Source organism: Semicossyphus pulcher, unplaced genomic scaffold, assembly GCF_022749685.1.
Source record: "Semicossyphus pulcher isolate SPU_LCO1_2020_fin unplaced genomic scaffold, fSemPul1.0.p SCAF_1, whole genome shotgun sequence".
Taxonomy (NCBI): Eukaryota; Metazoa; Chordata; class Actinopteri; order Labriformes; family Labridae; genus Semicossyphus; species Semicossyphus pulcher.
This window is the reverse complement of record NW_027211603.1, coordinates 1,053,327-1,068,596: the sequence shown is the minus strand read 5'-3', so window position 1 is coordinate 1,068,596 and position 15,270 is coordinate 1,053,327. Positions and strand designations below refer to the sequence as shown.

General features: G+C 41.7%; 1 protein-coding gene across 1 annotated transcript; it reads left to right on the top strand.

Moving 5' to 3' along the window:
• Positions 1 to 2,337: 2,337 nt before the first annotated feature.
• On the top strand, positions 2,338 to 14,255 carry LOC138588931 (CUB and zona pellucida-like domain-containing protein 1). Its single transcript, XM_069659188.1, has 7 exons — positions 2,338 to 2,444; positions 10,311 to 10,369; positions 11,740 to 11,930; positions 12,018 to 12,418; positions 12,572 to 12,671; positions 13,807 to 14,020; positions 14,119 to 14,255. The coding sequence occupies exons 1-7, from the start codon at positions 2,338 to 2,340 to the stop codon at positions 14,253 to 14,255; spliced, it is 1,209 nt and encodes a 402-aa protein (XP_069515289.1).
• Positions 14,256 to 15,270: the final 1,015 nt, after the last annotated feature.

Here is a 15,270-nt window from a genome sequence, read left to right as displayed (position 1 = left end):
TTAAAAAAAAAAAAAGCCATTTTATATGACGTCATGACATCCCAACCATATTAGAATTACATTCTAACAACTTTCCCAATGACGTCATCGTCAACGTCAAGACATCAAAGCCAGCCTTTGAAGTGAAATGTTATAAACTGAAGTGGTGTACAGGTCCGTTTTTCTCAGTGCGTCACAACAGCAGAAGTTATTTTAGTTCCAGCCTGTCAGAAGACATACATTTGTTTATTTGTTTAAAGGGATCCCCTTAGCTCTCAGGACAGCAACTAGTCTGCATCGTTTCAAAGACACGAACTCAACTAAAAAAAAACAATGCAGAGCCAAAACACACAAGAGGAGATGGAACTCCACATTCCAGGCATTCCAACCGAGACACTTCGTCCGATTGTCATCAGGTTTCTGGACAAGCTGACGGTGGAACAGGGGGTCGATCTGGAGAGTGGATCCCACGGAACAAAGGTAAGAGAGATAGTTTCCGAGATGGTTGTGGATATTATTAGCATATTATCCAAATACATTCATGAGATGGTGCAGAAGAGGAACTCACTGCAGAGTCGGCCTAAAACTGCAAAAGGCTCTTGTGGATCCAGCAAATCCCAGAGGAGCGTCACGGAGGACCAAGTCCGCGAGTGTGTGGGTGACTCTATTCCATTGACTCTCGCGGAGGTGTTGGGTGTTCGAGAGGACATCCGCTGCCGGAGCACGGAGGAGGTGACAGAGCTCGTGGTCACAGAAGTGACGGAGAGGGTGAATTCCGAGCGGGGCGGCGTGTCCAAGGCTTTCACCCGAAGACTGAAGAAAATTGCAAAATGCGTTATGAATATTCTGGAAAATATAAAAAAGAATATGTCATTCCTGCCTGAGTCAAGTGACGAAGATGAATCTCAGACATCAGAGGAACCAGAGACACAGCAGCAGGAGGAGAAGGAGGAGGAGCTGGATGTAACCAGGGGGTCATATCAGACCCCCGTAACGCCACTGGTGGAGGATGAATCACCAAGGACTCTTCCCATGAAAAGCTTGAAAGCCACAGCTTTTAAAAGAATCAAGTCAATCCTGGAGGCCCAAACAAATGATATCGCTGTCTTTGATGGTGATAATGAGGTTTCAAAGGAAGAGTTAGGCCTGCTTGTGTCCAGCTCTGACAAAGACACAGACCAGGCAGCTTCTGACATTGTGGAAGTTATTATGGCCAACGCTGAACTGGAGTCTGAAGACCCACCTCACTGGAGATGTGAGTCAGTGATCTCATCTGAACCAACATCCTGCTGGACAAAGGTGTTGAGAAGAATAGAGGCCTTTTTCATCCAAAAGTTTGCCAAGAAGTCAATCCTCAACGTCGTGGCAAAGCTTCAGAGAGTGTTCCAAGACATCTTACCAAAGAAAGACAAAACATCGATGAAGCTGCTAATCGACGGCGTGGACTGCCTGGTGGAGGACATGATCCCACCAGAAGAAGAACAGGACGGGAGAGCGGGCACAGATGTGATGTGTCTGTTCAGGAGAATGGCCAGAGACATCACTAACGGTCTGCATGAATTCACACAGAAGATGCTGGGTGAATTCATATTCAATAATCTGAACCCACAGAAGAAACAAAAGGTGCACATCATGGGTTTTATTCGCACCGAATTCGACAGGCTTATGAAGCTGATGTGGAACTGGCTCAACCAGCAGGCGGGGAAGTATGAGAGGAGTACACACCCGTCTACTGGTGCTCTGAGGCTGATTGAGGGAGTTGTGAAAAGTCTTTCAGGACGTAAAGCTTCTTGGTTACAGGAAGAAACACAGACGACACCCCTGTTAACCGCAGCACCAGCTTCTGTCACTGATGAGCCAGCTGTCATTGACAAAGCAAAGGAGACAGCACAGCCAGCAACAGGTGAGACGGAAGGACTAAAATGGGACAAACTGACCTGTGAGGTTATGGTGTCAGGGCTGGCATATCAGATTCTTAAAAAACTTAAGCTTTACCAGCCCAATGACATCTTCAAAGAAGACCTCAGAATAATGACAGAGCTGCTCATGGCAGAGATGGAAGGCTCCAAGATCGAGGTCAGTCTTAGTATTGACAGCATTAATAAGACTTCGAAGGCAGTGTACAAGGAGCTGTGTAAAGATCTAGGTGCAGAGGAGATCTGGAGGAGCATGCTGCTGCAGCAACAGACGGTCATGCAGCACATAGTGGGAACCTTAAAGAGACATCTGGAGGCTCCAAAGAAGAAAACCGGCATCAAAGGGTTCTTCCGATCCGTCTTTAAGACCGTGGCCAAGCCGTTCACTGCCATGTTCCAACGTAGCTAGTCATCATGGGATTTTTCTTTGGGTAGGTGGGACATGATGCAGGACTTCAGGCCCCAGAGGGCGTCAGTGTTTAACTCGCAGCAAGGAGGTGAAGGTTCACATCAGAGCCTTGACCCCATTGCTGTGAGGAGGCTCCCTGTGTAGGCATGGGTTTACTCCGAGCGCTTCGGTTTCTTCCCACAGTTAAAATAATTTAGCAAAAAAAAGTTAAATTAAAAAATCTGAAAAAATCTAATCAAAATGAAGTCCTGTATCATGTCCAGCTTCTTCTCTGTGCTACCAGCCACACTTGGTTTCTTCCCACACTTAAAATAATTTGCCTAAAAAATTCAATTAAAAAATGTGAAAAAATAAAAATGAAATTTGAAAACTTAAATTTCTCATACAATATCTTTGTTTGCATTAAAAACTGTAGAGTTGTCAGTGATCTACAATGTGTATTTAAATAAAACACTAGAAACGGTTCTAGAACTTAGATGTGAACATGTTGTTGGCTGTGTCAGCAGCAGCATTAAATATATTTTGGTTTTTGCCTCTGTGTCTGACAAACGATCACACTTGGGGGGGGAACTCTCCTCATATTTTACAGCGGACACATTCAATCTTGTCAGAGGCCTTTTGACAACCGAAATGGGCTTTGAAACATTAGTAAAGTTATAAAAGTGTAAAAAAAAATGAAGTATGAAAAGATGTCAATACGAGAAATTAGCACTCATGTTTTTGATGCCATGATCTCAGTTTGTACTCGTTTATCCTGGATTTTAATCAAAAAAGAAGCAACGGGTGAAAAGCAACGAGTCAAACTGAATATACAAATGATTTAAAGCAATATCATTGTGATTTTATCTTTTTTTTTTTTTAAAATGCTCAAATTTTAGGTTTATGGTGTCAACATTGTTTCATTATAGATACAGTACATCATTAGTTTATTACTAAATCATATAGCCTGTCAATTGTTATGTCTGTTGTTGTGAAAATTTGATTAATAAGGTTTGATAACACATTCAAATTTATAGATGGGAAACTCTAAATTCAAACATTAAAAACATTTACCCTAAAGTGTCCCCATCCTCATCATTTCTTTGTCAGAATTATTTTAAATACATTCCCCTGAAAAACTCACCTGCTCTCGGCTTCAGTCGCTCTAGTGCAGTTTCCGTTTTCGCCAGCAGGTGGCAGTAGTCGCTTTGTAGAGACAGCGTGTGGCGATGTGATTTTTTTGTTTTTAAATACATTTTATATTTCGATTCTGGCTCTTTCTTCATTATGCAAGTGTAGTAACAGCCTGTTACACATACATTATAAAATATTTTTTTAAAAGTCAGGTGTATCTGTAGCTCACCTGTTGGGGCACTTACCTGAGACTAACCCCTTTGCAGTTTTCTGGGGACATTTCATGCGTTCTTTGCTATATTTCAGAGAGAAATACTGTATTTTACTATAATTAAATTTATTTTTTCCAAGTAATTTTCATCCCAACTACTCTACTTTTGATATTTTAAGAATAATTTTGAGTGCAGCACTTTTATTTGTATGTTACAGTATAAAAATCTTTTTAAAGGCCATCATGTCATGTTTAAAATCCTTTATGGCTTAACCTTAGACAGTTAAACAATACAATAGACCCAATACAAAACAATAGCATACAGTGTGCTTTAATATGATACAATAACCTACAGTACAATACAATAAAACAGTACAATACCATAAGATACCACATGATACTATACATGTTACAATAAGATAAAACATAATGATACACTATAAAACAATGCAAAATGCTCCAATATGATTCTATATGAAACGATTTGATGCAATGACACACATTATGATACGACTGTGGCAACCCTAAGTGGTGTGACAAGTTAGAGGTAGAGGTATAATTATTTATAGATATAATATACGTATATAAATCACTTATTTTATACATTCACAAGTCCGACAACGCCACCTTGGGAATTGCATCCAAGGAATTAGAACAGGCACTCAGGTTCCTTAAACTGAGAGGCAAGAGACGTGGTTCCAGTTGCAAAGTAAAACAAAGTTTATTAAACAATATAAAGTTGACAATCAGTAAAACCAGAAAAACAGTGGGACTTGAGGAAAAGAGGGGAAGGGAACCAAACAGTTGCTGAGGCTTACCGCTAGTGAGGAGCTGACACTAGGTGAGGGGGAAATCCCTGGGAACCAAGGAGCACGAAAAGTAAATCACCCTCAATCACACGTGCCAGTCACACACACATGCACAGTCGTGAGGTAGCCCAAACCAGACACAGCACACAGAAGGGGACACCGCCACCAGGACACCAACACCTCCACCCGTGGCTCTCAGCAACTGAAAGGACAGAAAGGAAAATTAGTGGGGTCGCACTCAAAACAACAGATCAATCAGTGTGCCCAAAAGGATATGACACACAAATATCAAAACTGTGGGTTTGGCAGCCACCAACACACAAACTAAACGAATAAATGAACCAATGTTATGTGCTGCCAAAATGAGTAATAGAAATTAAACAAAACTAAAGAGAACAAATAATATTAATTAAGGGGACTAACAGATCACCTCAACTAATGAGTACTGAATTTCAATAAACCAAAAAAAAAAAAAAGAATGATTACAATGATGACAAAAGAGAAATAATTACCAAATCAAGGAAATAAACAGCAAAAGAAAAGAAACTAATAGTAATCAACGAAATGCAAAATCGAAATCAAATTAACCCCAACAGATCCCCAATCGCCACACAGTCAATAGAAGTCAGTCCAGTGGTAATGAGGGGCTGGTGGTTTAAACGGTTTACCCACACACACAAAAATAGAGATTAAAATGCAAAGCCACGCGAAGCAGAGCTTGGCGAAATCACGTGGGGTGAAGCAAGCAAACAGTCAGGGCAAAAGCTGTGAAGCCAAGCAGCCGTGTTTCTTACGCCAATTAGAGCCGCAGCAGCAGGGAAACGTTCTCAGACCTGGCAAACAACCCCAATCAGGCAGTAAGTATCCGCTCGCGCCACAGGAGAGCCAAAACAGCCGCGAGATCCAAGAGAGATCCGCACAGGAGCGTCTAAAACAAGCAAAAACGGCTAGTACGGCAGCGCAACAAGGGATATTTATTTCAAACAAGCCAGCAACACCTCACACACACTAACCTACCTATACCGGTGGACGCGAGCAGACTGGAGCAGAGCAACCCGTAAGTGGGCGGAGCCAAAGAGAAAAGGGGCGACGAGATGACACACTACGGCTGCTTCCCAAGCCTCTTAAATTGCATCCATGTTCCCTTCACTTGCGTCGTTCACTTGCGTCTTAGTCCCTCCCACCAGAGATGCATCGAGAGACGCGAGGAAACCAAGAGAGGAGAGAGGAAACGAGGGAATGTTTTTTAAGAGACATGAGACGTCCTTTCCGATGAAGCGTCACGTGCTGCGACGTCCGTTTGTGATGATCGCGTCAGCTGATCACCGCTGGATCAGCTGTCAGTCTGCTTTAACAGCTGTTTCTGTCTGCACACATGTGCTCTGTATTAATTCTAATAAAACGCACAGTAACAGTGTTGCCTCTCTGTAACCTGTTACCTGTGTAACAAACACCTGCACATGAAGAACAGGCTGCAGTCTGTGTTCCTGCTGCAGAGCCAGACGGACATTTCCTACAGCACTGTGTCTTTATATTATTTGTTCATTATAAACATTTTTGATCACTGATCATCTGATCAGAATTCATTATTTAATAAGCCCAAATACTGTCTGTTCATGAACTATGAACATTATTGATTAGGCTAAAAGTTTCAGGATAAATAGAAATCACGTCACGCTGATCAAACCCGACCTGATGATCTCTCACACGTAAAAAGTGTTACCTGCTGACAGAGAGACTCTCCTGCTCCCTCTGAATTCTTTCATTCATCTGTAATAAAAGTTAGCAGGGGAATAACTGATCATGACGAGAGGTATTTTTTTAGATTACATTTAATAGAAATGAATCTGTTTTTGCCACTTTTGATTTTTATTATTTTTACTCAGATGTTGACTCAGAAAACAAATCAAATCTGCAGTTATTCACTGCATTTTATATATTTTACGACAAGTTATGATCAATATTTTGTTCTAAACGATCTCAGGTTGTCAAATCCGATCTGCTGCAGCGTCCAATCACTAACTGATATCTAATAAGGGGGCGTGTCGGCCAGTAAAAGACTTCCGTGGAGGCTGCTCTCGCGTATCCTCGCTTATCGCTCCTCGGAACTCCCTCCTCTCTCCTCGCTCCTCGCTCCTCCGAGCAGCGATAAGAGCTTTGAGACGGTCCTCAATCAAGCGGCAACCTCTGGTGTTGAAAAATGAAGCCAAATGCGGAAGTGCAAAAAACTGCAGTTCCTCGAGTGGCCACTTGAGGCTGGCTCCACAAAACAAGAAATAACATTATAGCAGGTGGGAAAATGCCCATTTTTACAGCTGAAATAAACATGTTTACAGCCTGGTACAAAAAACAGTTTTGTTATAAATAGCTAATTTTATTGTTCAGGATAACTGTACGGGGGGTGAATTTTTATTTAACACACTCGTTTTAATTATATTAAGCCTTAAATCATAGGGGCCGGATCAATTGATTGACAGGTGGATCCTGCTGGCTGTCTGCTAGACGTCAACACAGACACACAGACACTGAGCTTAACTTCACCTGTTTGTGTTGTTGGAGACTTTAGGGGATTTTTTCATTCAAAGTTTGGACAAATAATCTCTCTGTGGGATTTATGGAACTTTATGGCTGTGCAAGAAGTCTGAGCTCCAGCTTTTCGGTGAGTTAAATGCTAGTGTTATTGTATTGAAATATTTTTAGCACTAAGTAGCAGGTATACTGTGCTCCCTTTAACTGCTTGTTAGCCTGTGCAGTGTTTATTTATTTAATCGTCGGTCAGTAAATAGGAGTCAGGAGTTGTTGGCGTTTCCCCGGAGAGATTACATCGGACCGTAGTGATAAAGACCGGTTCTTTTACGTTTCCCGTTACGTGTCGGCTCGCCGCTCTCTCACCGGGCGAGCGAGCAGCGAGTCCGCTACTTCTTTAGTCTGATAACTAAACACCTGCAGTCAGTCACCGACAGAATGTCCTCCTGGGAAAGTCAAACCAGCTCATTCATGATTTATACAGTCTATGGATAATAACCGTTAGCTACGCTGAGGAGCATATAGCCTAGCTTCATAGCCGTAGCTGGCTGATTCATGCGGCCCGCCCATAGAGCTCAGCCATAGGCTGTAGCTCGGTCGTGCTCCGCCTCTTTGCCTGCCTCTGGATTTGCCGTCTCTGGCATTACCAATATGGCGACCCCCAGCGGCGGCGCAATTCGGGCTTCCAAACACTTCTTCAGAAACCAATGGGTGACGTCACTGAGACTACGTCCATTATTTATACAGTCTATGTCCTCAATATGGCGGCTCCGGAACTACTTCCGGTTCGGGCGAGGAGCTATCAAATAAGAGACTTGGGAAGCAGCCTATATTTCCGTGGCACAAACATTCTCAAAACACACTTCCAACTCACACACAGTCCGCACAAATACATTAATTATTATACATTATTTCAAAGTACCATTCTTGTGTGTTTTTCATGCTTATACATGACACTAACCTGTTTAAAAGGTATAATGAGCAGACAGGGCAACGTAAGGCTGTTGCTGCATTGATCCTCGTAGCAGAATAGCGAGAGGGTCAACAAGAGTGCAAAGCGGGATCCTGGTCGGCTGTCCAACGTCCTGCTGCCACCTTCTGATGCTGCTGGGTATTGCACAAGGTTAACAAGTCCACAAAAACTAGATAAGTGTGTTTTAACACAGAGAATAATTCATCAGCAATAGCTGAAATACACGTGATCATCACAATCAGGTACTTACTTCACAACAAAATGTGACCACATCTTTTTTGTGCGTCACATAGTGGCCACACCACAGGTGTGATGCCCCAGCTGAGATCACACTCACACTCAGGATCATGTGAGCTTAACGACCCATCAACACCAGAGGTGTACTTGGTTCAGCTAACTCACAGCTAACGTTAAAGACGTCTTGAAGAACTTCAACCAAGTCCAGTTGCCTTTTGGATTAAACTTAGAAGTTTATATTTATACTTGTTGCGCTATAATGTTACTGGGAATAGTAGATTCGAGGGGTAACGTAGATTTGGAGGGTAAATTGGTGGGATGATTCCAGTTTGTGGGGACAGAGGAATTAAGAAAATAGAAGACTACGTAGGTCTGGCAGTTGGACACAAATGGACTGAACCTCTTCCTGCTGTACAAGAGTGCTGTGAGTGTGCGCCATGTTGATATCCAATGGTCAGCCATTTATCGCATTTGGGGTCTCCCCCTTACAAAAAAGTGCATTCCAGCAGACTGTCCTCTGTCGTCATCGTCCTCCTACTTGTGTCCATTTCTCCGGGGAAGCCCAGGAAGACCTCATGGATACCTCCTCATAAAGGAGTGGCTGCTTGTCCACCTTGTCTTTTTGTCCGTGGCATAGCAGGACTTTAAACGGGCGACATGCACCACCTTCCTGTCCGCTCCACTGTCCCACATCACAACGTCACAGTTAACAGGACCCACTCGAGCCACAACACGGTAAGTGCTGAGCCACTTGGGAGCAAGTTTTGCTGTGAATGTCTTTCTGCTCTAGATAATTGATGTAACTGGAGCCATCATTTCCTGAAATGCCTGATCTCAGTGAATTTTATTCAAGAATACAAGTAACATTAATTAATTAATTAATTAATTAAAGGTAACAAAAACTAAAACTGCTATGTACAGGCCTATAGATAAAGATTTAAATATATATACACTACCAGTCAAAAGTTTGGACACATTTTCTCATACAAGTGAATGGGAAAGTGTGTCCAAACTTTTGACTGGTAGTGTACATTATTTAAAAACACAACAATAACACAGGACAGGAGACGATGGACAAAAGTGCAATGAGAGTGCAAAAGCTGCTGACATACACATGATTATGAATAGGGAGCTATATTCACAAGACACAGCACTAGAGGTCGATGGTTTGGTAGCAGTGGTAACGTTACTTTTAAAAGTAACTTGTTACGTTACTGCGTTACCTCCTGAGAAAAGTAGAGCGTTAGATCAATTTTGCCTTACCAAAAATTAAAACCCTTTTGCAACTTGTTACACAGGTCGGTCATTGCATAGCCTCATTTACGGCCCATAATCTGTAATTCTGCAGCCTGATAACAGGAATGACAGACACAATGTTACCTTTACAGCTCTTTATTATGCTAACTGTGAGGGAATTTGTGTAGCTTGACAAACCAGAAACGGAAGAAGACTCAGGAGATTGAAGAGTTTATATAGCTTGGCCAAGGAGAAGTGACAGACACAATGCACTGTGAGCAAAATGTTGGTCCTCCAGAATGTTCAGATCTTAAATTTCTCACTTGCAGAGGTCAATTTTCCATACGATTTTGAGGTATTTGGAATGGCTTTTATGACATTTAAAAAAATTGTTCATAAAATGTTGCCGTAAAGACCATCTAACTGCTGTCTTCAAACTACTCTTTTGATGCATTGTTGTCCATGTATCCATGTTTTATTTGTTTACCTCAAGTATTCTCAAAACACATACTCACATACATACACACTACACACTGACAATCTCTATTTTAAATTTTAATTTGATACTAGTTGTATTATTGTTGTCAATATACAGTATATATATTATTCGTTTGCCATCATATGTTGTTATATTATTTCCCTGTGCTAATTTTGTGTTCTTTATAAAATTGTGAAATTTCTAACATTATTTCAGTGGAGACTTTAAATAAGCCCATTGGGTTTTCTGTCAATCCCTTCACTGTATATTGTTACATGTTATCTTTGTCTTTTTGTGTATTGTAAATTGTGCAAAAATAAAATTCAACGATGTATACGATGTACCTGTTAATGATGTTCATGATGAATCAGCTACATTTCTCTCCACAGTTTAAGTGTTCAGTGTTCCTCGGATGTTTTTCAGGTCCAACGTCTATCAGTCAGATATGAGGTGTGTTGTGGTCGACGTTGGAGAGAGGACAGGTCAGTCTATTTACTACTTAAGCATCAACATTTTGTAGTGTGACTTAAGCTGTAATGGTATGAATATAGATGCACATATACATAATGATGCTTAATGCTTTGGCTACATGCCTGGTTTACATTAGCCTATATGAGTTTCTGCAGGTGTACTAATACAGCAAGAGGTATTTTGGAGAACTGCAAACGGTATTGAAATAAAAAAGGTACAGTCATGTTTAATTCCTATAATAATTGTACTTTTGTAATTAATTTGTAATTTTCTTATTTTCAGTGCAATTGTTAACTGTTGTAGACCGTCAACTGTCACAGCAAACACGATAACATCAAGTTTGTTATGTTGTTAAATCAGCCAAAGGCAGTTTTGATATTTAATGACAATCAACAAAATGGATTCTTGGTTTGAATCGTTGAAGTGATACAGCTAAAAAATACAGGCAAAAACAACCCTTGCTTAATTTTCTCCCAACAAAAACAGTGCAGAGGCTGGGAAGGGTTTAAATTAGATCAACAGCTGCATGAAGCCTCGGACCTCATGAAGTGTTTTTCAGTATAGACGTTTTTGGTCTTCAAATACACTTTTTTTCTACCATAACTTTCCTGTGCTGGTCAGGGGTCACTGAGCTGGAGAAATGATTGAAAACGTTTGACAACCACTGCACTGACTAATGGTACCTCATACAAGCCCACTTCAGAAAAATCCATACTGTAACTTTGTCATGGTTTTAGTTATACACCTGCAATATTCATTCTGTTTGTCTGCAATATTCTGTTTACTAATTCTCTCATTTCAGACCCGGTCACTCTCATCTCTCAGCTCCCCTCACCCTTAGTTCACTCACCCCGCCTCCTCTCCAGCTCCACCTCCTAACCACTCCTACCTCATCTAGACAAGTCCCTTCACCTGTAGTCTCACCTCACCTGCTCCTCATTCCCTAATCACTCCCCACACTATTTAACATGTGCTTCCCCACTCACCCTCTGCCAGATTGTCATAGTGTCTCGTACCTATACCTTCCAGCGTTTTTGTATCCTGCCTTATTATCCGTTTTTGATCCTGATATCGACCCTGCCTGTTTCCCGACTCTGCCTCAGTCTGATCCCTCTAACTTGGTTTGCCTGCCTGGATATTTTGTCCTTGTAACCTGTTTACTGTTTCAGTAAAGAAACTGTTTTTTTGTGAACTCTGGTCTCTGAGTCGTGCATTTGGGTTTGTCTTTGGTTTTGACGTGTGACAAACTTTGAGCAATTTCGTGTTAAAAATATGGTTTTGGCTTTATTACACATGATCCTTTTTTTAAAACATGCGTAGCTCTCAACATAATGTGTGTTTTTCAATGAAAATAAAAGGGATTGCACATCTCTTGCTCTAGTGGAAGCTAATGTGATCTGCAAGCAGTCCACAATGAGAGGAGAGGTTGACAAATCAACGTTTCCCAGACTACATGAGGATCATCTGCAGCTCAATGACCCGTCCAACGTCGTCTGCAGCCTGCAGACACACTCAAACAGCACTCATGTCATCGCCATCATCCCCCTCAACGCCTGCGGCACTCAGATCGAGGTAACGGGGTCATTTGTTCCTTTTTTAGTTGTTGCTTTTTCCTTCTTAACAGTGTGAGGACTGAATGCATATCCTCTTACTCTGCAGGAAGATGACGAGTACCTAAAGTTTAAGAATGAAATCAGCACAGTTGACAACAGCAGAAACCTGATCACCAGGAAACACCTGCTGGAAGTTAAGTTCTACTGTCAGTACCCCAAACGGGGGAACGTGACTCAGGCCTTCACAGCACACAGAAATATTACCACAGTGTGGGAGAAAGGCTTTGGAAAGTTCAAGTACCAGTTTGAGTTCTTTCCTAACGCCCAGTTCCAGACCATGATGGATCCGAGCTCTTACCCTCTGGAGTACGGCTTAGGGAACAGGATCTACATGCAGATCGAGGCCACGTCTTCAGTCAGCAACACCGAGCTGTTTGTGGAGTCCTGCAGAGCTTCACCATATGACAACCCCAACTACCGGCCAACCTACCCCATCATTGATAATGGGTAGGCATGAGTACGCCCCCTAAGCTCTGTAAGCTCTGATTCCAGTTAGGGAGTGTTTTTTTGTTTGTTTTTTTTCTGTTTATCTTCTGCTTTTATCGACACTCTCAAAACAATAACTCCTCTGCCCATGAACTTTTTTATCTGCTCTGACAGGTGCAACGTGGACTCAACTGTTAGAATCCATTCTTCTGCCCATAGCAGACAGTTCAGGTTCAGCATGGAGGCCTTCAAGTTCATTGGCTTACACGACCAGGTGAAGAATGCACTTTGTGGTTAGACTGGAGAAACTCAAGTAACTCAAATTGGTTTTTTTTTAATCTAACGGAATTTATAAAATGATATCTAAGTTGTTTGTACAGTGCATGGGGACATTGAAATATCAATGCTTTCAGTCCATAGACTGTATAAAAAGATGGCCGACATGACAGCTCCCTAAAGTGAAGCCAAACCCTCTCTATCGCCCCCTGCTGACTGGCTGCAGTATAGCTCATAAAGCCCGCCTCCTCCATGTTAACAGATGGGACATGAGTCAAACTATAAAATCAAAATACATGTCAAAAACATTTTTCTCAAACATGGTTTCTGTCATTATAGTTAGTTCTTATCATGCTGATTTATGTCACAGTGTTCATTTTTCTGACAAGTTTACTTTGAATTAGTTATTTGATGCTATAAAAGGGGGCGTGGCCTCATGATTGACAGGAGATATAACTAACAGTAACACTAACACTACAGTCACTGAACTGTTCTGCTGTTAACTACACATGAGGGATATTTGTTGTTTTGTTGATCGGGTAAAGGTGTGTTCTGGTTAGAGGTAGGGGCGGTATGACAATACCGCGGCTCCACCAGCCCGTCTCTACTGTGCAGACTCTGGCTCCAAATGTGCCAGATGACAGCGACCGCTGCGGGGTTATTTTGGCTTCACTTTTGTACAACGAGAGCAGATAGAGAGACACATTGTCTATCTTTATATACAGTCATTGCTCCAAATGTACAAGATGGAAGCACCTACCCCAGGGGATATTTTGCCCTCATTGTTGTACAGTGAGACGCCTTGTCAATCTTTGTATGCAGTCATTGTTTCAGTCCAGAAACAAAGTCCAGTAGTACATGGGGTAGCTGTGAAAAATGAAGATTACACCCACAAATATGTAGGAAAATGGGATGTTTATTTTATTTCATCTGGCAAATTTCTGACATATTTTCATAGATTAGAAAAAGTAACTTAGAGAAGTTATCCTGCGAACTTATTGTGCTGCAAAACATTTATTTCCATGACTTACAAATGGATGACCACAGTTTTCTTGTTGTATCTTGCCTCTCAGGGATCCTGCTGAAAACAGTTAATTTCCTGACATAATGAGCACATTTCCTGTTGTATTCAGGTGTACATCAGCTGCTCAGTCCTGATGTGTCAAGCAGGAGACCCCAACACCAGGTGCTCGCAGGGATGCCTCAACCCCACACTGTCCAATAATCCCCGCAATTACAAGCGTAAGAGAGCGGCTGTCACCCAGAGTACGGCGCACTTCATTTCCCAGGGTCCCCTGCACCTGAAGAGATCAGTGAGATCAGCATCAGACGGGACAGAAAGCCCAGGTAGGAAAACAGGAAGTGCTTTCTTCACAGCACACCTGCCTTGTTTGACTCCCAGTTTGGACATGATCAGATTCAAGTTGTGCTTCTCCTTTCTCCAGGGATCAACCTGAATCTCAACCTGGTTTTCATCGCTGGATGTCTTCTTGCAGCTGTTGGCATGATCAGCGGAGTGGCCGTGTACAAAGCCAAAATATCAGGGGTGAAATACCAGCCTCTGCCCACACTTGAAAGTTAAGGCAGCAGTGTGGGCAGAGAAACAATTCCATATTAATTACACTGGAATATAAGCAGTTATTTAGATTATGTCTGCTGAGGGATTTGGGTGTTCATGTATCTAATTATGTGCAAATTAAAATAGATTTGTCCACAGGTGTGTAACCTGAAGGAGGAGAGATGTGTACCTTTGGAAATGGGAAACCAGGAAATAAGTTTTATATCAATGAACTCTGATCATCTATCACTGCAGCTGCTGGGTGATTGTTCAGTGTTGTTTCTTGTCGTTGTGGGATCTGATTAAGCTTCACATCTGCTTCTAACTATGTCATGTTACAGTTTAAGACAAGTCACTTGATTGCTGATTTTGTCTTTTGTAATCACAATAGTTTAAATAAAAATCTTTTTGAAGGCCATAATTTCATGCAAAAAAAATCTTTATTGCTTCACCTTAGACAGCTACACAATACAAAACAATAATATAGTCTGTTGAAACATGATGGGTTTGGACTAAAACAAAAAGGGAGAGGACCCAAGGTGCAGACCAAACAAAAGTTGAATTAACAAAAGACAAAAGGGCAACAAACAAAAGCTTACTGGGAAACAGTCCAGGTAGAAATCCAACAAAAATATCCAACTGAAAGGTAAAACCAAAAATCCAACAGAAACATAGGGAGTCACAAGAAAGTCCAGGTACAGGTTCGGGTAACAGGATCACTGACAAAGATTCGGGATAAAGATGACGACGAACCGACACTGACACAAGGGAGCACAAAGACTTAATAAACCTGGGAGGTGAAGCTAATTAGACACAGGTGAGACAATCAAGGGCAGATGAAAACAATCTGAAAGGCGGGAAACAGAACAACGGAGGGAAGTAAAACAAGACATGACATACAAGGGGCAAGAACTACAAAATAAAACAGGAAACACTAGGAACCAAACTCAGGAATTACAGGACTACAAAGTAAAACAGGAAATTCTCTACATGAAATGCACAACTAAACCAGACTAAACCAAGACAGGAACACAATATA

Excerpts from the sequence above, each read along its gene's own strand:
- LOC138588931 (XM_069659188.1), top strand. The coding sequence starts at position 2,338 with ATGATGCAGGACTTCAGGCCCCAGAGGGCGTCAGTGTTTAACTCGCAG. Across the intron at positions 10,370-11,739 it reads CGACGTTGGAGAGAGGACAG|TGGAAGCTAATGTGATCTGC; the intron begins GTCAGTCTATTT and ends CTCTTGCTCTAG. Across the intron at positions 12,672-13,806 it reads TCATTGGCTTACACGACCAG|GTGTACATCAGCTGCTCAGT; the intron begins GTGAAGAATGCA and ends TGTTGTATTCAG.